Below are 25510 nucleotides of genomic sequence, written 5' to 3' on the forward strand. Positions count from 1 at the left end.
GAAAGCAACTTCTTTAAATTACTTGAAGACGTTTCACCTCTCACGCTTCAGTTATAAAGTCCCAGGTATTTAAATCCTAGTTAGGGTTCAAATATACGGACTACAGAAACCACCCATGCTTTAACTTGAGATGCAATCCGGACTGCTTCCCAAGAGATTGCACCTTGAGTCTACAGTCAAGGGACAAGAGCTGAGGCAGATCTTATAGAGAGCAAAGTAAGTAAGTATGAAGAGCACTCCAAAGTGAGATCAACCTGACCCTGCAGGAACTCACAAAACTTCTACCTTCTCCCATTTCATAAGAGGTTTGTGGACAAGGCACAGTTGGCACAACACACGAAAGAGAAAGAAAGACAACTCCAGAAATTCCAACACTCCAAACCAAAACTTACTACTTTCAATTAATGCCCAGACTAAAACGGAAAGACTTCACAACCAAAGACAGCCAGGTACGTCAAGCACAACTTATCAAGCTCAGCTTTACAAATCTGATAATTTTACCATCCAAAAACCTTTCTGTGCGCACAAATGTCTGTGCAGATAACCATTTGTAAATCTTAGTTTACGCTTGTGGATCATATCGTACACATTTGCAACCCTTTTGAGGCAAGTTGTGTATAAATGACCAGTATTTATTCAGGTTTGGGCATACATATTTTTAAAATGGTTTCATATGTGGTCAAATTGCTTTGTATTTGAGTCTGAATTGAAGCACATGCTTGTGAGTCTTCAAAAGTTAAACACAAATCACTGCACGCGTTCATAAATCTTCATTTATGTTTGTGGACCATACTGTACATATTTGTAACCCTTTTAAAACACCTTTCTCTTCTATCTGCCAGAACGAAACGTGTACGGGACGGACAGGACTATAAATCCCACTTCAGCTGTACATCTGGAAAATGGTAAACGGTAAACGGACTGGTTGTTACACAACTTGCCTCATTCACCCATTCATACAAGCACTTTTTGCTATGCTTGTTCTATCTAAGTGTTTTCTATCTACTATTTACACACATTCATACTCTGATGTATGCATCAGAGAAGAACTTGGGGTTAGTATCTTACCCAAGCATATTTGGCACTTTGACTGGAGCAGCCTGGGATCGAACCACCAACTTTACAATTAGCAGATGACCTGCTCTAAGTAAAAAGGTCAGTCTTGGGATGATGCAAAGGTTCAAATTTTGGATGGAGAAGACTGATGTTTTGACATAGAAGAAAAATAGGCCATATATGTCCACTGTGAATGACCACCTTTGAACAGAGTGGGTGGTTTATGCCATCAGCTGTCAGCCCCCTACAATTCAGTCTCGAGATCCCTTCCCAGGTGCCTAAACTCATGTTGCATGAGGTGATCTCAACAGGTCACATGACAGGGTGAGGCAAAGTCTCACACTGGTTTCACCTGAAACCAGTGTAATGACCCATACCTTTTTTCACACACTGGCAGATGTGCATGATTAATAGTAAGTCAGGTTAAGGGACAGTCCCCACTAGGTTTAAATCCCTGGGATTTTCCACCATTTGGTTTTAGAAATTAAGAAGCCTCTTCGATGAGAGGTGGAATGTGTTCAAGAAATGTTAAAAAGTCCACTCGCTTTCTTTCCAGCTCCTTAGACAAGCTGTGCTAACCTGTGCATATTTGTGTTACCTGTAGGAATCGAATGAGATAGCAGAGCACCAGTTTGTTGATATGTGGCAGGCCCAGCACCACACCGACAGCTGCTTCTGGGTTGTCATAGTGAGTGATACACTCCTCATAAAACTCGTGAGGGATAAGTGGTTCTTCGAGCTCCCTGTACCAAAGTTTCAGCAGAGAGGCTGCAGATACAGAAGAGGACACCAAGTGAGACTTCTAAGAAAGCACTTATTCAGGAATGAAAGTAATTTGAACATCTCATACTACTGCAGGCGGATCATATCTGGGCTGCAGAGACACAGTGTTCAGTAGCACTATTCAACAGTGTGTATGTGTACCAGGAATGTGTGGGTCTTCCAGTCCTGTAGGGATTTTCCATTGATCCACTTGCAGCTTGAGGGCATTGACTTCATCTATGTCCCCTGGTACTCTGGAGATCAAATATCACAGGATATTTACACTTCCGGCCCTCTTCTTATGCTACATAGTTGTTTTGCATAAAGAGTGTGAGAACCAGAAACACAAGGATGTACAAGAGCTTCATCTCAGACATGCAGAAAGCAGATACAACACACACAACCTGCTGACCACATAACTGCTCACAAAGACTTGTAGCAACTCTTATAAAAACACAAATGTTTCTTCATCATTTTTGAAATGCATTAAAAATATGTTGAAAACTGACACATAATTGTGGCTAGAAGAGAAATCTGATATCCAAATGTATGTATTAAAAGATTATATGTCATTAACTTGCCCAACTTTGCACTTCTTTCCTTTGAGTTTTAAACTGACTGTTTGTCAGCCCTTAAAACTTAACCTGGTTGCAAACGTGGTTGCAACATGATGCAACATGACAAGCTCCACATTTTGACCAAGACTTATGTACTTTAAGAGCATGTGACCAAGAAATTATTTATAGTAAGATTTTGCATGGTTCCACTAACTAATGACACATTAAATAGTCATTAAATGCTTCACAGAATTTAATGTCTGTAAAGCATTAATTTTATTTTGTTTCATTTTTTTCCCCTCACATCTGTTTTCATACTGTGCAGTCTTCTATCATCTATTTGGTCCCATTAGCTCCCTTCCTCACTCACCTGAAAATGCCTTCTGTTTGGTCTCCATTGAGACACAGAACCTCTTCAGAGAGGCGAGTCTGTACCCATGGCAATTGGCGGTCTGGATATCGCTCCTTCTGGAGTGCCATGACCTCCTCAAGGGAGGACCCAAACATGGAAGGGTTGAAGATGGCGTTCCTGGCATGCTTGATTTCCTCTATGCAGGGTTTCTGCACACCCTGAAAAAGTGTGACAGAAACGCACACACAGACACACACAGATAAGTTACTGCAGGGCAGCTGAGGCAGAGCTGAGAGCATTTTGAGTACTAAAGGAACATTCAAAAGTATCAAGTATTAAGATGTCAGTGAAAAAAATCCACAAATATAGTTAAACAGTACTTGAGCGATTATGGATTTTGGCGATCTCTACACGTCAACCATGGGAACATACTTTCTTCTCGCATGAGTTTACTTTCTAACTCTCGTCTGGATTATTTCCTAGTCAGCAGCTCACTGTTGAGTGACATTTCAGACACTGAAATACACCTTATACCTGTCAAGGATCATGCTCCCTTGTCTTTAATTCTAATACATAAGTAGGTCATTCAGCCAAGTAAAAACTGGAAATTTAACACATTATTGCTTATAAATGAAGATATTATTAAATATTTTAAAAAAGAGTGGGCTTTATATTTAGACTATAATGACCTGCCTGGAACATCAGTATGTGGTCTCTGGGAGGCAGGAAAAGCTGTGATGAGAGGAAAAATAAGTTCATTCTCATCTCATCAGAAAACAAATATATATTCACCACAGATGAGCTCATCTAAACACAAAACTGATCTGTTTCTTGATAACATAGCCCTTCCAAAATTATTAGACATTAAGTTATAGCGATCAAGGGTATAAAATGTGTAATAAACCTTCTTAAGAGCTTTAGATTATTAAATAAACTGGCTGAAATGTACAGTTCTTCCAATTGCTCCTTCCATTTCTTCCTCATTAATAGTCAGGTATTGTTTCTCCTAGGCTTACAGATTTAAATACACTAAACTACATACTACATATTTATGAATATATTTATACTCATAAATATCATGTCTATATGTTCTTCTTTTGCAGGCTGCATCACTGAAATGAACATTTGTGTCAATAAAGACTAGGTTGAAAAGGGGAAGTAAAAACATGTGGACAGACGGCGCTCCGTACCTTCTTGGCTCCAGTGAGTGCAGCTTTTGTCAGTTTCCTGTAGCAGTATTTAGCATAACTGCTAATGGCCACACCTTGAGCAACAGAAAAAGACAACATATTAACAACATTAGGAGACTGTTTTAGTTGTCTTAAATTGATTCATTAGCACGACAACAACTCAAACATTCTTCCAATCTGTGGAGATTCTGTATCTCACGATGTCAATCACTGGTGTTGGATTACCATTTTGTAGATTTGATTATGGCGCTTTGGCTGTTGCCATCTGAGATTTGAAGTAGGAAGTGTCCATATGTGGATGACAAGGTGGAGCTGGTGAATAAGGCTTCAATGCTCAAGTCAGCGCTCAATATATGTACATCAATGATAATTTGCTTCGGAGAACCACTTCTAATTTCAATAATTGCTTAGGCAATGGCAGCAACTATTACTGTGTTTTGAAAAAGCAAAATGAAATAAAAACTTAGTACAACAACAGTAATTGTAATCTCTGACTAAAAGAGAGATGGAGCATCAGTTGTTTATGAGAGACTTTAAAAATAGTGCTGAAAGTAAATCTGACAGCCATAGTGACTGTCTGTATTTTGTTGCAATTTACAAGAGGTCACCCAAGGGAAATAGCACAAGAAGTTATACTCAAGCTAAGGCTTTGTTACAGGAACATTTTGGAAATGGATCGTCAATGAAACCGAGCTCGTTAAATCAGAGGACGTTAAGGTACTTCAGGACTACAGTTTACTTCTTAGAGAAACGGTAAATGTTAAAAGAACTGATTCCTACTATGGTGCCAAAAAATGTTTGCCCCCTTCCTGATTTCCTAGTGTTTTGCATATTTGTCACACTTACATGTTTCAGATTATAACCCAAGTAAATACAAAATGCAGTGTTTAAATGATGATTTCATTGATTAAAGGAGAAAAGTTCTGCAAACCTGACTGGTCCTGTGTAAAAATAGTAATTGAGTTCAGTTTCACTAAACACACCTGATTACTGGCAGAGCTGTTAAATCAAGAAAACACCTAAATAGATCCTGTCTGACAAAGTGCGGCAGACTGAAAGATCTCAAAAAGCCAGACATCACGCCACAATCTAAAGAAACACCTGAGAAACAAGTCTGGAAAAGGTTATAAAGCCATTTCTAAAGCTGTGATGCTCCAGTGAGCCACGGTGACAGCCATTATACACCAGTGGAGAAAACCTGGAACCATGCCTGTAAATAAGGAAAACATTCCACATCAGAAGGATATTTGGCTTCATTTAAGACACATTCCCCTTCTAGAAATCGAGTCAGAGATTGAGTCACTGTTAGGGGTAAATGTACCAAAGGCACTGGAACCACTGAGTTTAAAAAAAAGAGTAAAACATATTAACAAATTGAAAGTACATAATGTTTGTCTGTGAGATGGTTATGAATATTTTTCCAAAGGTATCCAGAGCCGCATGTAGTGAAAATGTAAAGCTATTGCTTCACTCGTCTACGTTCATCTGAAGAGGAAAAAATTTCCACGGGACTTTTAAACCAAAGGTATTCACAGTTTTACTTAACCAAGCCAACACGAATGCAATAAAATAACTTTCATTACCCATGAATTTACTTATTAAATAACTAATTACACAAAATAAGTTTGACAGTAAATATAAATACTGAAATATATGTACTATATTAACTTGGCTCCCACACCACCTCTGTGTAATTCATTATTGTACATTTAAACATTTTTAGGAAATGATCAGACAAAAGAGGAAGGTTAAGAAAGATCCTTTATTCCGACCATAGCACACGGACTTGGAGATAAAAGGATTCAAAGGGTTTGCATAGCAAGTGGCTGTAGACAAATTGGCACTTGATGATGGGACATTATGGTATATCCCTCACAATAGTGCTGAACTCATGCAGAGGCTAGATCTCACTAGCTCTTTGACAAAAGTTGCAACCAGAGCTTGGACAACATTATTGAAGCACTGTTGAATCATCTGGACGGAGAACAAAACAAAAGGCAGTCTACATCCAAAGAGGAACTTTAGAATATCCTTAAAGAATCGTGCAGAACAATTTATGAGGACTACTAATAGAGATTAGAAGAATGCTTGACCAAATGAGTTCATGTTGTGTTGCAGAATAAAAGTGGTTATACCAAATGATTCACTTTCATACTACATAGAATTTTACATATTCAGTTTTAGGCTTGTACACTGTATTTCCTTGGATATTTGGTAAACATTATGGAAACCATTTGTGGATATAGACATGTAAAAACACAATGACTACTTAATTCAACTCAATTTTATTTCTGTAACTCTAAATCAAAAACAGTTGGCCAAAGTTACTCTATACTGTTCATGGGACCCAGCTGGACGCATCCCAAAGAGACGACATGGGCCCAACATCCCGTAGGCCTGTCACTCACAGGGGGCATCATAGCGGCAGCCAAGAGTGGAGGCCTTGGCGGACCAATCCCCTCCTATTGAGGCTGGTAATCGAGACATGGAACGCCACCTCTCTGGTGGGGATGGACCCTGAGCTAGTGCATGAGGTTGAGAGATACCGGGTAGATGTAGTCAGGCTCACCTCATTGAATGTCTTGGAACAAGCCTCCTTGAGAAAGGCTTGACTCCCGAAGGCTCTGGATGTTGTAGGAATGTCATGTTTGACACTCCTCTGTAACATTGTGTGGAGATCTGGAGTGGTGTCTCAGGATTTTAAGACTGGGATGGTGAATGCCATCTTTAAGAAAGCGGATTGGAGGATGTGCTTCAACTAGGCCAGGGTATTGGAAAGGACAATATGTCTGTTAGAACAACCCCAGATCCAGGACAACAATGCAGTTTCCATCCTAGTAGTGGAACCATGGGCCAGCTCTTTATCCTCTCAAGGATGTTTCAGCGTGAATATATGTGGAAGTTTGTCCAACCAATCTACGTGTGCTTTGTATGCTTGTGGAGGGCGCTGTAGGAGTATGGGGTGTCTGGCCTGTTCTTATGAGCCATTCCATGTCCATGTACAACCGCAGCGAAAGCTTGATCCCTTATTGCCAGCAATCTGTTAGACTAATTTACAGTGGGAGACTGCTCTTTGTCACTTTTGTTCACAACATTTATGGACAGTATTTCTAGGTATAACCAAGTAGCGGCCACAGAATCTCATCTCTGCTTTTTGTAGATGACGTGGATGACTCCTTTTTAATGTATATGTCAAAGTCAGCAGAAAGGTATTAAATCACCACTTGGTACTTGTTTTAGTCAAATATCTTCACCAAAAATAAAATGATTCTATAGAATTTAATTATTTCTTTGGATTGTGAGTTATGTAGATGTCTGTTGGAACTGTCTGGTGATAGAATCTCCTCCAATAACAATAGAATAGAATAGAATAGTCATTTATTGTCATTGTACATGTACAAGAAATTGTGAGTGCTTCACACCAAGTGTGCTAGAATAAAATATAAAAGCAGGAATAAATAACACCTGAAGGTGGAGACAGATTCCACCTGTTCTCCATTTACAATGACAGGGGAGTGGACCTGTCACTGCCTCCTGAAGTCCATTATGAGTTCTTTTGTTTTAAGGACATTGAGCTTCAGGTTGTTTTCTGAGCACCAGTGGGACAAATTCTCTCGCTCCGCCCTGTACGCTGTCTCAACTCCAGTTGGTTAGGAAATCCTGTGATCCAGGAGCAGGTGGCAGGGGGGATGTTGAGGTGGTCCAGTTTGTTGGTAAGGATGTCTGGGATGATGGTGTTGAATGCCGAGCTGTAGTCCATGAAGAGCATCCTCACTTAATTCTTCCTGTCATCCTCCGTAGACTGATTTGGTCTGTAAACAAACTGGTAGAGATCGAGATAGGGCAGTAGGCAGCATGTGCTGAGAGACTATCCGCCTCAAACACTGGTGAGGGCTTGAATGCCTCTTCACACCTGGCGGGAGTTGTTGTCAGTGAGGAAACCCTCTATACTCCTCCTGCAGGCCTTCTTTGGCCCGTTTGATGCTCCTCCTCCTCAGGTTGTCCCTGGCAGTGATGTACAGAGAACGGTCCCTCAGCATGAAGGCTGAGTTACGAGATCAGAGCATGTACTTCACTCGTGATCCAAGATTTTTGGTTAGGAAAAACCTAGGTGGTTCAGTGACCTGGGTGCTTGGAGAGGTTTGTTTCCTAAGGGAGGTGGAGACAGGGAAGAGAGATGGTCAGATTGTCCTAGGTGGAGGAGGGGTGTCGGATTTTAGGCCCACTTGATGTTATTCTACACATGGTCCACTGTCCTGTCCCCTCTGCTCATGTACACTTAACATGTTGGTGGAATTTGGGGAGTACTGATTTTAAATATGTCTTATTAAGGTCCCCTGCAACAACATTGCCTTTTTTAATGTTTTTCCATCTGCCCCATAAACCAGCTCCCTTTTGTTAAATTCAGTTCTGCCTGCGCTGTCTGCATCTGGTCCTCCCTTAAAACACACGCCAGTGATCGTGACACCATTAGCTTGCGAGGTAGATAGAAGCGTCTGCACTGACTGGACATGGCCTCTAAGTACGGTTAGGAGTGACTGTCTATAATTCTACTGTTGGCATCAGTTATGAAGTACATAAGGACAGAACGCTCCGCCCCTTCCCTTACCAGATTCACTCCAGTCCTGGGGGTGTAGATTCCGGCCCGGTAACTCCACCGAGGCACTGGATTCAGTTACAATCAGCGGACAACACTCCTGGACAAAGCAGTTGTATTAAATCTCTGATTATAGCTCCTCCATTGTGTTTTTGAGAGATGCATTGGTTGTTTTTGCAGCTGGATGCGACAGCCAGCTCTGCATCCCCACTTTTATTTTATCTTCTCGCTTGCTGTTCCTGACAACAACCCACGAAACACCCGATGGTCTTGCAATCTCAGGTGGGAGACTTTCATTCCAATCTAAAGTCCAGACTGAGGTTGAGGCCAATGCCAGTTCTTAACAAGTGGAAGTGATCAGTGCTTTGCAGGACGACGCAACGAAAAGGCATAAGAGTATGAGTAAAAGCAATTGATTTGTGTAGCGAAATAACTATCCCTCTTTGTCTAGAATTAAAATGAGCAGAGAAGATGTGGTTAAAGGTTTTTTTTTTTATATCTGAGAGTCAGTTTACAATAAATGTAAACAATGTAAGCTTTAAGTTTATTTATGTGGCAGATGCTTTGAGTCTCTGCCTGTGTTCCAACACCACAGATATTCTAAGTTACAAAACTTGGCAATGTCATTATGAGAGATTGCAAATTTATAAAGTAGAGTAGAAAAAAAAATGTTTGTGCATGTGTGAATATATGTGTTTGTGTCTTGTGCCTGTATGTTGAGGGGATATAAATGAAAAATGTACGGAATAAGAGAAGTTTGTAAAAATCAAAAAGACAAGGAAAGACGAATGCTGTGTCAATTTCTTTTCAATGAAAAATTCCTGTGTTACTTTTACAAAATGCTTTGTCAATATCCATTTGCACCATGAAGTGCTGTCCCGTCAATCTTTAAGCATTTGGCTAAATACGAGTAAAGAGTGTAATTTATCCAAGTCTTTCCATCAAAAGCCACCTCAGTAAAATACCATCCAAGTGACTTGGTTCCAGACAGATCATGTGTCACTGGTACTAAATAGCAGAGATGTGTGTTGGACCCTCACCTTTGGTGTCATTCAGAGGGTCCATGTGTCGATAAATATAGCCCTCCAGGTAAGTGTGGAAACGGGGTGTTGGGGGAAAGAAAGCTAGACAGATGGCCATCAATTCCCAGCCTCGCTCTAGGCTGTCGTAGCGGAAGTTCTCTGTAGTTTGACGACACAGCTGGATGTAGAGCTCATCACGCAAACCCTGATTACTCCACCCACGCACCACAACCTGACAGACAGGCAGAGGACCATGTAACATTAAAAAATTTGAGGTCATTTGAACTTTTCTGTCCAACTGATTTACCTCAATTCTGCAAAAATTGGAATGGTGCGTAAAATGTATATGAAAACACAATGCAATGATTTGCAGCTGTCATAAATATTTTATGCACAATAGAACAAAGACATATCAAGTATCGGAAATCAGAAGATGCACCATTGTAAGAAAAAATAAGGTCATTTTGTATTAGGTGGCAGCAACATGTCTCAAAAAAGTTGGTACAGAGCCATGTTTAAAACTTTGTTGCGCCAGATGTTTTCAGTTAGTGAAACAAATCCAGTATGCAGTTTATCATTGTCTTGCTGAAATATACAAGGCTTTTCTTGGCAAATATGTTGTCTGGATGTGAGTGTTCCATAGGCAGGGTGCAGGATTTTGAACTGAATGTTAATAACAGGCCAGATGGTCTCTCTCCTATTTAATGCAGAGGATGCGGTATCTTTGTTTTTAAGAATTTCAAAGGTTGATTCGTCTGACCACAGAACAGTCTTCTACTTAGCCCAGTCCATTTTAAAAGGACCCTTAGCCCAGAGAACATCGCATCACATCTTTGCATAATAAACCTTTAACCTGCATTTGTGAATATCACAGGAATGTTCACAGACAAAGATTTCTCAAAGTGTTTCCGAGCCTGCAGTCATTTCCATGAGAGAATAATGACTGTTTTCAATATAGTGCCACCACAGGGCCTAAATAACACAGGGACCCAATACTGGTTTTTCGACTTCATATTTTCTGAATCTTTTGATGATATTTTGTTCTGTAGATAACGAAATATTCAAGTTTTTTTAAAACTCAATTTTACATTAAGGAACATTATTGTGCCTCTTTTTATAGTCTTTATAAACCAAGTCGTGTTACTGACCTGTTGACAATTAACCAAATTAGCTAATATTTTAATGAAATAGTAAAATGTCTCACTTTAAACATTTGCTAAAATACTGTGCAAAAGTCACGATCCACCCCTCATTTCTTTTTATGTTGGTAGGAAAATGGGAAATGGAACAGTGCTCTATTGAACTCTATAAAACATATAATACAGTATAAGGTAAAGGGTACGAACAGAGTTTCTAAACTTGAAATGAGCTTGAAAGTCAATATTTGGCATGACCGCCTTTATTGTTCAGTACAGCCTGAACTGTCTTGAGGAAGCTTTCTTGTAATTTCTTTAAGCAGTCTTCAAGACAAGTTCTCGGTTTTCGTGTAAAACTTCCCACAGCTATTCTTTCTTTGGCTGACTTGTTCTATTCTATGATTCTGATGATGATTAGAAATAAAAATGATCCTTTATTCCATTAAAAGTCTGAATGTTTCAGGTCACTGGATATTTTTTTCATATTATCCTTCTTTAGTGTAAATAGGGTTGTTGGCCTTCCAGTTCTTCTTGTGGCCTATATTTGGCCAGTTTACTCATTTTTTAAACAGCACAGTGGCTGTGTACACACTGTACCAAACTTCTGGACTCAGTGTCAGTTTTCTAGTGAAGGTGCTGAAATAAAATTATTTATAAGGACATAATGAGAAAGTTAGGAAAAACTCACCTCCAGAGCCACAGAAAGGGGGTCGGCCTTGGAGCGACGGTCTCCCATGTAGGTCTGGATGAGTTTAAAGATCTCGACTGCCTCCTTTTTCACGCTGCGGTCTGAAGTCACAATCATGGGCTTCTTGATAGGCTCACTGCTCCAGGCCAACATGTTGGCAATAGAGACCTTTCTTCTAAAAAGACCCTGAGGAAAGAAATCAGGGATTGAGAGAAATATAAAGTTGTTTAAGTGACACAGAAACAGATGCTAAGAGAGTAACTGACATTTAATTAACCTTGTCTCAGCAGAGAATTATGGCTGCCATTCCCTGAGCATCTTCCTGAAGTCTCTTCTTGTTAAAAGGATTTCTTCTGCACTACTGTCACCAAATACTTGTTAATGGGGATCATCTTAAATTCATTAAGGTCTTTTTTTACAGTATATAGCCATTGAAGAACCCGTTGCTATGAACTGACATTGTATAAATTAAATTTTTATTTAATTTAATTATAGTTGTACATTTTCCCTTTTTTGTTGAAAATATTACATATTCATAGCCCTAAAAGGCTTTGAGATATTTTTTAAGTTAAGTGAAAGGTAAAGATTATCAGTTTGGATATGATATGAGGTCATCACTCTTTCACTAAATTTTAGCAACAGTTGCACCAAGTGTATAAACTACTGACAGTGCAAAGCTGAATATGCCTCTACTGAATATAGCAAGAAAGGTTGACCTTGGAGAAATTAGCATGTACTTTACATGACTACAGGCGTTTCATCAAGATATTGCTACCATTCACAAACACATTAAATCCATCTGGGTTAGACCTTCTAATTAACAACCTGGAAGCAAGCTTTAACCATCGGGGGAACAGATGGTTAAAACAGAAACAGATTGAAATCAAAATGACCGTTTCTGGAGAAACTGCAGGGGGATTGTTGTTACTGTCTGTTTCATTGTCCACTGTAGCAACTTACAGATTGCATTCATTATTAGGTATAAGAATTTAGCAAAAGCGGGGCTCAGGAAGGAACCGGCAGAAACACCAGAGGGTCCCAGCCCCTGGTAGTCTTGAGTTGTCACTCAAGACTGTAAGACCAGACTGACCAACCAGTGGACCGCCCAAAAACATATAACTCAGTGGCTTACACATGGATGCTGGAATGCCTTCGACATCAACATGACCTCAAGAGCCTTCATCAGGAATTCGATGGGGATGTGGCAAAAAACACTTGAGGTCAAATTCAACCCAAATACACAAGTCACCATCAAATGCAGGATATACTGAGGATCTGCCCTGTACCCACTGCTGTTCTGCATAGGCCTGAACCCCTTCAGTGAGACGATTAAACAAGACTGGCTTCTAATACCAACAACATCAAGCTAAATGCCAGGAGTTATTGAGACATCGATTCACTGACCCACACCACTGGGATCTGCAGCAGTGACATTGGAATGTCATTCAGACTGGAGAAGTGCAGTTGATAGTAACAAAGTGGGATAACAAGCTGGTCAAAGGAGGAGACACAAGCTGCTGACATCAAGACAACAAAGGTCCTTTGCTGTTCCTAGGACTGCGCTCTTCTGGACAAGGATCTCTGATGTTGTTCCTGGGATCTGCTGGAGCCACTCGCCTAGCTTGGGAGTCACCGCACCTAGCGCTCCAATTACCACTTGTAGGTACAGGTACCACTGTTACCTCCACCCTCCACATCTTCTCCAGTTCTTCTCTGAGCCCTTGGTACTTCTCAAGCTTTTTGCGTTCTTTCTTCCTGATGTTGCTGTCATTCAGTATCGCTACATCTATCACTACGGTCGTCTTCTTCTGCTTGTTAATCCACCACTATGTCTGGCTGGTGAGCCACCACCATTTTGTCTGTATCTGGAAGTCCCACAGGATCTTAGCTCGGTCATTCTCCACCACCTCCAATTTTGACCTCGGGACTTCCAGGCCATACTCGGCACAGATGTTTCAGTACACTATGCCGGCCACTTGGTCATGGCGTTCCATGTATGCCCTGCTAGCATCTTGCATCCTGCTGTTAAGTGCTGGATTGTCTCAGGGGCATCTTTACACAGCCTGCACTTGTGTGATAGCCTCTATGGATCTTGTGCTCAGAGCTTGTTCCTGTGCTGCCACGATTAGTGCCTCTGTGCTGTCTTTCAGTCCAGCTTTTTGCAACCACTGGTAGGATTTCTGGATGTCAGCTACTTCCTCTATCTGCTGGTGGTACATACCATGCAGGGGTCTATCTTTTCATGTTGGTTCCTCCTCTTCTTTCTTGGGTTTCTGCTGCCTGGGCATAGGCATTCTTACCTACAGGTAGGATCTTGTTCTTACTGTTCAGCTGACTTCTTAGAACTTGCCTGATCCTCTGCAGGAGATTGCTCCGTTCCGTAGTAATAAAAACCAGTGAACAAGTCCGTAGCCAGTCTTGTCAATGATCTCACTGAGAGGGCTCAGGCTTATACAGAATAGGAGTGGGGACAGTGCATTTCCTTGGTAGATCCAGCATTTGATGGCAACTCGTGCTATGGGCTTGAAGATGGCTTCTAGTGTTGTATGTCACAAGTTCCTGATGAAGGCTCTGAGGGTCAGCCTAGCCTTGCAGTCTCAGGCCACTGCTCTGTTTACCAGTACTCCTTCACTCCTTTGGTATTCCTCCCAATTCCTTTCTGTGCCTTGCTCGGGTATCAAAAAATCCATAGGTTGCACATCCTCTTCAAGTAACCCCTTCTGCTGGGGTTACTTGTGTAGTAGCATTCCAACAATGTCTTGTGTTTATCTCTTGCCCACTTGTGCCTTCATGTTCCAGCAGCACACTTCTCATTAGTGTGTCCTGGTTCGTCAACACCTGACCTAACCTTTTGAATCCAGGCAAGTCCGAGTCGGTATGTCTTCGTTTGTATGTGAAGTATGATTTATTAGCATAGGGGGTGTAGCCTAGGGACCCTTTCTGAATACAGACACCCCCAACCTGAAGATCCAAAGGTGTGTCTACGCTTTGGGTAGATAATTACTGTCTATTTATTATAATAAAACCTTTTTACTGTCAGTATGTGACACCATCAACAGAATCATTTAAATCAACAGTGTTATTAATGCAATGCTGTTATTACAGTCTTACTATAATGTTAATTGACTGTTAATTTATTTGTTTCACATGCATAGAAATTAATTAATTAAAAGCATGAACTGGATAATGTTAAATAGTCAGATAACTGTAAAAATTAAATGACCTTTTCCTTTAGAGATCTTGAAAACAGACCATTAGAATAAAGTATAGGATACATAAAGCGTTTTTATACAGTAGAGATATCAGGTTCAGAATCACTAAAAGGAAACAGGCTTGTGTTTTATATTTTTGTGAATACCTGTGTGTGTTTATTGAAGTGCTTGGATGCCCAGTTCTCAATGTCGGTCTCCGAGGACGGCTTCCTCAGGGTGAACTCTGGGAAAATGCCACAGCTGGCGCTAGGCATCATATTCCTTGCATTTCGACTGGCTTCAAATTGGGCACAAGCTCCGAGGTCCTCTGACTTAAAGTTGGACAAACAGAGAGGGAGTGAGGAAACAGACAATTAATCTTGTGCCGCAAAACATTTATAAAGTTTCTTTAGCACTTACTAACACTCAGGTAGCAAATTCAAGACTGACATTTTAATTTGTCAATATTGGCAAGGTTATTTCAGAGCAACAAAGTCCAGTCATTCTTTAGAAATAACAGCTTTGAACAAAAGAAAGATATTCAAAGGCATCATAGGTGTAAGAACCACTATGATTATGTTTGTTTGTATATCAATTAAAAAAAATTATATGGGTGTGGCATTAGAATTAAAGCAGGAAATTGATAAGGTTATCCAACTAAAACTAATCGCTGAATCTAATATTATGTTCTCTGAAATGTAAAAACATTGAAATAAACTTTTCTTCAAAAAAAAATGCAAAGAATTAAATAAAATATACAGTACTGTATCAAAGTTCAGTATTGAATATTACATATTTTAAGTTATATACAAAGTGCCTCTGAATGGCGTTTGAAGCCAATTCTAAATTCCAAAGTAATTAAGCAACAAACAATTAAACGACAGTGTTTTCAGTTTCTACTATAAACACGTCAGTTTTTTCTTACACATTTGCAAACTGTGCTTTCAACAATTAAAAAGCATGTTTTAAGGAGAAATATTCATGATCAACTGCCTTTTGAAGGAACAGGAGTCAGATGTAGTTTATAGTGCTTTACTATCTTAGTCCTGCAATAGTATAAATTAAACTGGAGAACACTAAGAATTTTATCAATAAAGATACAGTAAATAAAGACCTACTTTAAATAAAGATACGCTACAAATGATCTAAATACAGATAGTTTAAAAAAAATACAGTAACTGTAAAATATAGACAATATAGCAAATTGGTTATTGTAAATTCTAAAATAACGTCCTGCTGCCAGGAATTTGCTGTTGAATTTACAGCAAAGCTAATTTAAATTCACAGTGGTTGCTATAATTACCAATTAAATTTACAGTAAATTTACTGTTAATAAAATTTACTGTAGCTTTACTGTAAATAAAAATTATAGCAAACTGGAGTAAAATCCAGTTACAGCAATTTTATTGTAAATCAAATTACGAGGATGTAAAAAGTGTTTACAGTAGGGCTGAACGATTATGGAAAATAATCTAATTGCGATTTTTTGCCCCAATATTGCGATTGCGATGCGATATGCGATTATTTTTTAAGGTCTTTGTCTTCTGTATTATTAAACAAAGACAAGCAATACATCATATAGTATGGCCAATACTATATTACATTAATTTTAAACTGTTCTTTCCTGGAAGACAGACCTCTGTTATGATAACATGAGGTGATGCATGAATTGATTACTGACATTTTTATTTAACTTCTTCAATCACAACAGTATATTTGAATAGGGCTGGGTATCGTCACTGATTTCTAGAATCGATTCAAATTCCGATTCACAAGGTCCCGAATCGATTCGATCCACGATTCGATTTAATTCGATTCGATTCGATTTAAATCTGGGAAATTTTGACAGTCAGAGATATAATTCAGATCAGGACATTTACATATTTTTGTATCTATAAAAAGGAAGCTGACACTCTCAAGACTTTATCCAAGGTGTGAGCATCACAGCAGATGCCTTTGTGTCAAAGTAGCTGAAGATAAAACACAGAAAAACATGTAGGTGATTTTCCTGGCCTGGGATTTTATAAAAATATTCTGCAGTACATCAAAAACGAAAGAAAACCATTAATTAATCAACATTACCTCTGACGTTACAGCGGTTTTATTAGAGACATGGCTAAGCATTTTGCATTTTGAATAATTTTAAAAAGTTTCAATTTGTTCAGTATTGAACAGCAGAAATGAGGTTTTCTTTTCGGAAGAATGTAAAAGGGGAAAAAACAGCGGCCGACAGCGCTGTAAGCAACAGTAGACTTGTGCATAACAAGCAAGCGAATAATGAAGAAAGCAAAACTGTTCGAGAGAGAGGGGGGGGGGAGAGGGGGAGGGAGAGAGGGAGAGAGAGAGAGCTGCGCATCGCAATGGAAGCAAAACAGTAAAAGAGTGAATTCATGACGATGTTTATGTGAAGCGTTTGGATCTTCTTTAGCTGCTGGTTCGGTCAATATTGTTTGGAGAGAGATCAAACTAACAGCTTTAGAATCAGCGCATAAAGGGCGTGAACACAAAGCGCGGACCCGGATCAGCGAGCTGTCGGCTTTCAGCCCCGACTGTGAGAAAGGCGACATCTAACTGATTCTGATCCGCGAGTCGCGCTGTGTGTTTAAGTCTATGTGCAGAATCCCTGTACCTGCTCTCATTTACTGTTTGGTGGTTCTTGAAATTTTGTGAGATGTCACCAGAGATTCTGGCATTTCGGACAAAATAAATTTATATTAAAAAATCGATTCAGGATTTTAATGAATCGATTTTACGTTATCCAAGCCAGAATCGATTTTAATCGATGAATCGATTATAAAAACCCACCCCTATATTTGAACATACACAATAGTTTATTTTTAGCTTACAAACATCTGAGCATAAAGTGCTGACAAGGAACCCTGGTGTAAACATTAAAATGAAAGTCAGTACAATGTGCAGATTGCAGAAATATACATAAAAAAAATCAGTGGCTTTACCACACTCAGTTTTTCGACATCTGTGAACTACTAGACAGTCATTCAATTAAAAAATAATATTAAATAAATAAAACTAATAAATAAAAAATACACACATCTTACTGATCTCTGCAGTCAGTAACATTACACATAAAGTGCAAACATAATAGCAATTGTATAAACACACACACAAACACGCCTTTAAAGTTTAAAGGCGTGAAATTGGACGGTCTAGCCTTCTGATTAGCGTCACCGCTGTCTCGGTGGAGTTTAATAAACTCGGCCGTCTGCTTCTTGCTATCTAAAATATAACCAGACACTGGTGTAAATTCTCGACTGTCTCATACTTCTGTTTAATAAGTTTTCTGTTTGACGTTTAGTCAGCTGTGTGAAAACCAAGGAGGAACCCACCCGGGGGATTAATAAAGTTTTATTTTATCTAATCTAATAACTTTAATCTCAGCCAAACCGATTTACTCACGAACAAACAAAACACTGAAAAAAGCCCAACAATAACATTTTTAGGTTGTCTAAGTGACTTATATATTACGTTTAACCCGAGCAGCGAAACTCCGCGGTGATCTGAAAATGATGTGCCGGGAGTTGTGCCGTTCTCGGCCGCATCAGTAACCCTCGAGCTCCCGGCTAGCTGTCGAGCTGGTGGGTAGCAGACGCCTCTGAAAACGTCGAAGCACTTTTGCAAATATGGGATATCTTGATAAACCGAGCAGATATTTGATGTTTACACAACTACTTTCTCGCCTGAAAATATTTTAAAAGTTTATTTTGTGACCCAGAAAGATTAGTATGAGTAATTTTAAAACTTAGTAGCGGCCGCCATTGTTGGAAACTGGAGTTTGGCTGGGCCGCGCTATGAATTCTGGGATATGGTAGTAATTTGGACAGCCTTCGGCGCGTCGCTGTGACGTAATCGGTCTACAAATGCGGCCTCAGGAGGATGCAGCCCATGAATTTGGACATGTCCAGAGTATAATCGCAGCCTTTGCGGTTAGAAAATTGCACTTGATCATGTCGCGATATTATCGCAAATGCGATATATCGTTCAGCCCTAGTTTACAGTAAAGTTAATTGCACTTTTTACAGGAAATGATCACGCAGCTCCAACTGCCATTAAATTTCTTTAAAATGTATGTGTGTCTGTCCTTATCCACTTAAGTCGGACAGAGGGTCGAGAGGGATTTTCACCTACCTGAGGCGTGCTCCTGTGCAATCCTTCAAGATCTTGGTTGTTTCTCAATATACATACTTGTGTATACCTGTATTCTTGTGGACTTGTGAAATGTCATCAGTTGCAGCCCAAGTACTACTCCAATTCAATTCAAGTCATGCAGGCTTAAAACATCCAGATGTTCTCACTTTGCCCATTCTGCTGAGCATGCACTGGGGGTGACCTTTGTGTGCTTGGTGCAGCCAAGTTTTTCAGAATGCATTTCATCCAAAATCAAAAGCGGCAATGACAGATGACGGCTGAAACTGTAAGGTTTGAAATATTATGGTATTAACAAGACAGTTCTAACATCTGACATGTTTGTTTCTGTTCAATATGCAGACTGAACTGTGCATGTCTAATGTTTTTATTAAGAGAGATGAAGTTTGTGTTTCAGTGATGTAATGACTGTGCCCGGAGGCATCCTTGTCAGATCCCCGACCCACCTCATTCAGCTCCTTTCAATGTGAAGGAGTAGTGGCTCTACTCTGAGTCCCTCCCGGATGACCAAACTCCTCACCCTATTTCTTAAGGGAAAGGTCAGACACCCTTTGGAGAAAGCTTATTTCTGTTGCTTGTTTCTGCAATTTTATTCTTTTGGAGAGCCCACGGAAAAAGACTTTTGGACTGCCTCAATGAAATTCTGGCATACTGTCAGGCGACTCAGGACAGGAAAACAGTGCTCTACCTACTCTAGTGCGGGTGACTTGCTGCTGACTTCGACTAAGGATATTGTCAAGCGGTAGAAGGAATAATTCGAAGTTAACATTCGGTTTCAAGAAAAAAGTCAAAATATGGACGTTATGTGTAGGCTGCTATACGCTCTAGAAAATGCCTTATGTAGATGAGTTAGTGGAAGAAATTGATCAGCCATCTTACTGTCTTGTGATAAAACATACATCCTTTTCATTTAAAAAGTGTAACCATCGGTATCCCTGCATCTGTCCACTGCCAGCAACTTCATTTTATACAAATCAGGCCAACTCTTACATTTTTGTGCTTTTTGCTTCTGACCTGACGCAGCTTTCTGCACCATCCTTTCAACATCCTTATACTTATCACCACACTGTGTTTGCTAAAAAAGGAAATAATTTCCTTTCTTGCAACGAAAAGTACGATTTTACTAACTTATCTACACAAGGCATTTTAAAGGGGGTATATGGTTGTTCCAAGAAAGACTGCCTTGAAACAATGGTAACCTCCACATTTAAACTTTTTTCTTAAAATAGTATTTTAACTTTACTCTCAAAATGATCAATACATTTTTTTTCTTAATATGGCCCTAATACTCATTTGTCAGCTTAGACACTATGAAGCAGATCGGCAAATCTCTGAATGTTAGAAGACCACAGCCATGAACACGAAAGGCGAGCAGATGTTCTGTACATCTAAAAAAAAGGATTTATATAGTAGTAATCAGCATCTCTAGATAATGTAGTTTATATGGCGCGTGTATGCATGTAATGAATAAATCAGTCCAGTTTTTACTGCATCTTTTTTAATCAATTTTACATCAATGATCCTGTTATAGCCAAACATTTTGTCAAAATGCTTAAAAACACAAATAATCTACTTTAATTCTAAGGAAATTGAGTAATTTCTGTTGTAAATATTAATCAATGAAATTGGGAGGGAATGACAGTAAAAACACACTTGAGCTGAGATGTGATTTTATCAACTGCACTGCCTCCATTTGTAGAATGATTGTGCTGGATTCTCTGTTCTCAGGAAGTCCACACAAGCAAGAACAAGTACTAACTTGTGTTCTTGGGTATTGAGAAAGAGCTCCTGACTTTCTGTAGATTTTTCACCTGGAAAACGTAAAGGTCAAATCACATCTTTAACAAACTCCAACATGAGGGGGAAAAGCTGCTCCTATCAGCAGCCATTTGTTTTACAAAGTAAAGGTTGTGATGCTGATCGTAGGAACAGACAGTGCTGTTTTGGACACTAGAAAGAAGTTTACTTTTATTCCACCTGAGCTCAGTAACGCCTCTACCTCTTGCCACAATTGCACTGTGTAATTAACCCGCTCACTTCCACACATAACAAAGTCTGCAAAAAGGCTTCTAGACTCACCTTTTATCAAGGTGTCATGCATCTTTTGTATAAGAAGGGCTGCCTGATGACTCCCTGGTTGATAATTATACACATCTGGCCAATATGAATACAATCTATAAAATTCCAATCATATGATTTGCTGCTTACTCGTAAAGATTGAGGAAGACCTTCATTCTACACCTGGTCACTAAGCTAATGGCAATTACCTAAATGTTCATGTGCTTTTGATTTAATGACCTCGACTCACCTCTGCACGAGATTTCTGGATGAATTGTAGAGTTTTCGTGTGGAGAAACCCTCTGTACTAACACATGACCCTACGCTGTGTCACTGCATCATTCTATGTTTGGCACTGATCACCACCTGCACTCATGTATATATCTTTCAACGTAGCACTCTTAATTCTTATTCTCATGTATATATCTCATGTATATCTCATGCACATATCTTTCCACGTAGCACTTTTAATTCTTATCCCTACTTTTATTTTTTTCCATGTCTATTTAAGTGCTAGTTATGACAGCATGTTTGCACTGAAGCACCGCAGCAATTTCCTAATGTTGTAAACCTGCTCAACATTTGGCAATAAACCCCATTCTGATTCTGATTCTGATTCTGTAGACCTTTCTGAACTGGAGTCCAGGAATCACTATCTAGATTTTATTTATTTATTTTTGTCACAACTTGTTTTTGCCTCATTTTTAAACAAGCAAAATAACTTTATTTTTCCTCAGTTAATCAGTAATATTTCCAAAGCAATTGACAGGACACAAGAGGTGGAAAAGAGAGGGGGCCAGGGTAGAGTTGCTGGAGACAAGTGTCAGGAGTTATTTGTGGCAAAAGGATAGCAGCAAGAGTGAAGGTTGAAAGGTTTACAAGATGGTACCTGAGGCTTGTGTCTATTTGTGGACATTAGGTTTGAGATAAACAGTCTTTGCAGTCTGTACAGCCTCTTGGTAAACAGAGAGACAGTCCCTAAGTATGTAAGGAAACATACAGCTCATCCTTCTTCCATCTTCTCTCAGCGCGTCTGCAATCATGTCTGAGCCTCTGCATATGTTCATTCAATCACTGCTCTGACAAAGGCTTAGAGCACATCCTTTCTGGAAGAATGTTAAGACCTGCAGCAGGGGACTGAAAATGAGGCACTAAAACCTCTTTTTTATATGAGAAACAGAAAAGTCATTGGGCCTGCCTGGTCACGAACTAGTGTTATCCTTACTGTGCTTTTATTATGGGCATTATACTTTAACAGGCTTCTCTTCTTAAGCTCAAGCTCATCATCAGCTGCCTGTAGTATCAGTCCAGTATTTTGCTAATACCTCAGTTTGGTGATAACACTGCTGATGTCCACCAAATAAAAGTAACATGATTAATAAAGAAATGTGACTAGCATGTGTCTCTATATGTTTTGCTGTTTTCCTGTCAGTGACCATGATTCATCACGACTGAACTAGGGTGTACTACAAAGCCAGCACACCCTAGCTGAAAGTCAGTTTTCCGTGTGGATCTTTTTACTTGTAACTTGTGCTGAGCCCTTAACCTGGTCGGGGGTGGTTTGTGTTTACTTTTAGTTTAAAAATCATCTGGAAGCGCCACATTTTCACCGATTCTTTTATTTTAAGCATGTAGTGTGCAGTGCATCATCATAATTTTTTTAATCATCTGGTAACATCTTTGACTGAAGTGGGGATCGTTTTGTGTTTTAGTAAGGAACAGCTTGGCTTCTTCCACAGAGATCTACAAAACACCAATTTTTATCCAAGTACACTGAAAGCTTGAAGCAGAAAGCTTGGCTTAGTGGAAAAACTTCATAACCACCATTGTGATACCCACTATTTCCAACTAGGGCTGCCACGATTAGTCGACTAGTCACGATTACTAATTTTTTTTTTTTTTTTGAAACGATGATTTATTGATTTTGTCAGAACAACACGAACAGCAACAAGTCAGCACAGCCAAGCACAAAAAAAATAAAAAATAAAAAAATAAAAAAAAATAACAAAGCAAATGCAGGTATATGAGTTACCAGTACACACGCCTGGGACAAAATATGTAAAGCGTTTCACATTCGAAGTCAAGGGAAACAATAAATAAAAAAAAATAAAAATAAAAATAAAAAAAAAGGGGGGGAAAACACAGACATTAATCAGTGTGTTTAAAAACAAACTGCGAGTCCCCTTTATGTAATAGCACAGTAAGGTCATGAGGTAGGTGATCAAGCAGAGGCTGCCATATGCTACAGAATGCATTACAATTGCCCTTTATGATGGCACTGAGGCGCTCCATCGGCAGCACCCTGAGCAGTTCTCTGTACCACTGTGTAACAGTAGGAGGCCGTCTCTGAATCCATTGAAACAGTACACATCGCCTCGCCAAATGTAAAAGTTTACTTAACAAAAGCATCTGTACAGAAGACAGAGAGAGCCCTTCTATAGATAGACCCAGAACGAACAGCATAGGGTTCAGTGGGATCGTTCGGTGGAAAATAGAGCAAAGCTCTATAGCAATATTCTTCCAAAATCTAGTAATTAAAGGACATTGCCATATGCAGTGGTAATAGGTCCCTACAGCCGTATTGCACTTCACACAAAGAGCAGAAATCTGAGGGTGAATTTTATTTAGGAACTCCGGCGTACGCTGTAGTCTATGTAAGATTCTGTACTGGCTTTCCTTTAGTCTGTTACAGGGAAACAATTTCATGGCAGATCTGAAAGTTTTGGACCATGCTTCCGCACCAACCTGAGCTTCGAGGTCGGTTTCCCACCGAACCCTGGCCTTATCAGTGGTTATAAAGTTCAAAGACAACAATTTCCCATAACAAAGAGAAATAAATTTCTTTTTTGTAGTCATTTCCTCGTTAACTTTGAGAAGAAAGCTTTCAACAGGGTTCAAAACTGGTTGATTGGCTGGAAATTTAAGGGAGTTCACATAATGCCTTACTTGCAGGAATCCAAAGAAGTGTTTCTGTGGTAAATTATACTTAACTTGAACTTGATTAAAGGCCATAAAACTACCCCTTTCGAACAGATCACAAATAAATCTTATACCTTTGGAATACCAATCATCAAATATATTAATGCCAATACCCGGGGGGAAAGCTTTATTCCTAGTTAGAGGCTGCAGTGCACTAGAGAAACCTCTTCTTCCGACGTGGGCAGTAATATCACGCCAAACCTTTAAAGTGGGCATCAAGACGGAATTAGTTCTGACACCAAGAGGGAGGTCCGCCAGGTCAGTGGATAAGAGACTAAGAGGTGAGAGAGGGTCACAGCACCAGGCATCTACCGATGGTTCGCCCCGGTGAAGGAAGGAATGTAACCACCCTGAGATTATTTGTGCATGGCAAGCCCAGTAGTAATATAAAAAGTTAGGCAGTGCCTGACCCCCCTCATCCGTGGGCAGTTGTAAAATCTGTATCTTTAGTCTAGATTTCTTCCCACGCCATATGAATTTAGAAAGACATCCCTCAATCTCTATGAATGTTTTTCTGTTGATCCTGAGAGGCAACATTTGAATGGGGTATAATATTCTGGGTAGCACATTCATCTTGATTAAACTTATTCTACCCGTCCAAGACAGGGGGAGGTCAAACCACCTATTGAGGTCATTCTTGATTGAGGCCACAATCGGCTTGAAGTTCAACTTGTACAACTCCGCTGTGTCTGCGGACACCCTGATACCTAAATATGTGAAACCCGTGGTCGACCACCTGAAAGGGAAATTAGGAGGAGCGTCCCACCTCCCCCCGTCACCCAGTGGCAAAGCTTCAGATTTATCATAATTTATCTTATACCCTGAGAAGAGGCCAAATTGGTTGATGATATGTGTCAGTGCAGGAATAGAAGTTTCTGGCTTAGTGAGAAAGAGCAACACGTCATCTGCATAAAGGGAAATCCTGTATTCAGTATTCGACAAGGTCACCCCACAGATCTCAGGATCAGTTCTTATAGCCTCTGCCAGTGGCTCCAAAGCAAGTGCAAACAACAGGGGAGAGAGGGGGCATCCTTGCCGCGTTCCCCTACCCAGTGGGAAGACATCCGAGACCGAGCCATTAACCAAGACCCTTGCAGCTGGGGCCCCATACAGCAGTTTGACCCACTTGACAAATTCAGATCCCAAACCAAACCTGTCCAAAACATCAAATAGATATTCCCACTCCACCCGATCAAATGCTTTCTCAGCATCCAAAGAGATCGCAAGAGCCCTATAATTGGTGTTCTGAGAGAACTGCGCAACATTAATGAGTCGGTGGACATTGGAGCGGGAGTATCTATTCTTGACGAATCCCGTCTGGTCAGGCTTTATCAGAACCGGCAGAACCTCCTCCAAACGTCTGGATAAAATTTTGGACAGAATCTTACAATCCACACTAAGTAGACTTATAGGTCTGTAGGATGTACACAGATCCGCGGGTTTATCCTTCTTTAAGATCAGGGATATATGGGCAAGGTTTAGGGTGGGTGGAAGCACGCCCCTCTCAAGAGATTCTGTATACATTCCCAACAAAGGACCCGCCACATGTTTGGCCATTTTTTTATAAAACTCTGGCCCAAACCCATCAGGGCCCGGAGCCTTCCCACTCTGTAAGGATTTAATTGCATCCAAGACCTCCTGCACCCTGATAGGGCTGCAAAGATCCAATCGACTTTCCTCTGACAGTATAGGGAGGTTAACAGTGTCAAGAAACAGTTTCCTGGCGTCTACAGTATTTTGACACTCAGGGGAATATAA

General features: G+C 39.9%; 1 protein-coding gene across 2 annotated transcripts in view; it reads right to left on the bottom strand.

Annotated features, from left to right (window-relative positions):
* The window catches only part of arhgap39 (Rho GTPase activating protein 39), a 72547-nt gene that overhangs the window by 7395 nt on the left and 39642 nt on the right, over positions 1-25510 (bottom strand). Inside the window, exons 4-11 of one of the 2 annotated variants that reach the window (XM_080886638.1) lie at positions 14719-14883; positions 11361-11546; positions 9555-9768; positions 3918-3991; positions 3421-3459; positions 2746-2945; positions 1981-2072; positions 1655-1824 (exon numbers count right to left, since the gene is read on the bottom strand). In XM_080886638.1, coding sequence (XP_080742764.1) covers positions 1655-1824; positions 1981-2072; positions 2746-2945; positions 3421-3459; positions 3918-3991; positions 9555-9768; positions 11361-11546; positions 14719-14883 — 1140 coding nt within the window. The remainder of the gene's footprint in view (positions 1-1654; positions 1825-1980; positions 2073-2745; positions 2946-3420; positions 3460-3917; positions 3992-9554; positions 9769-11360; positions 11547-14718; positions 14884-25510) is intronic. The other variant, XM_080886639.1, reaches the window with a different exon arrangement.

Source organism: Rhamphochromis sp. 'chilingali' (genome assembly GCF_963969265.1).
Source record: "Rhamphochromis sp. 'chilingali' genome assembly, chromosome: 7".
In the NCBI taxonomy this organism is placed as follows: Eukaryota; Metazoa; Chordata; class Actinopteri; order Cichliformes; family Cichlidae; genus Rhamphochromis; species Rhamphochromis sp. 'chilingali'.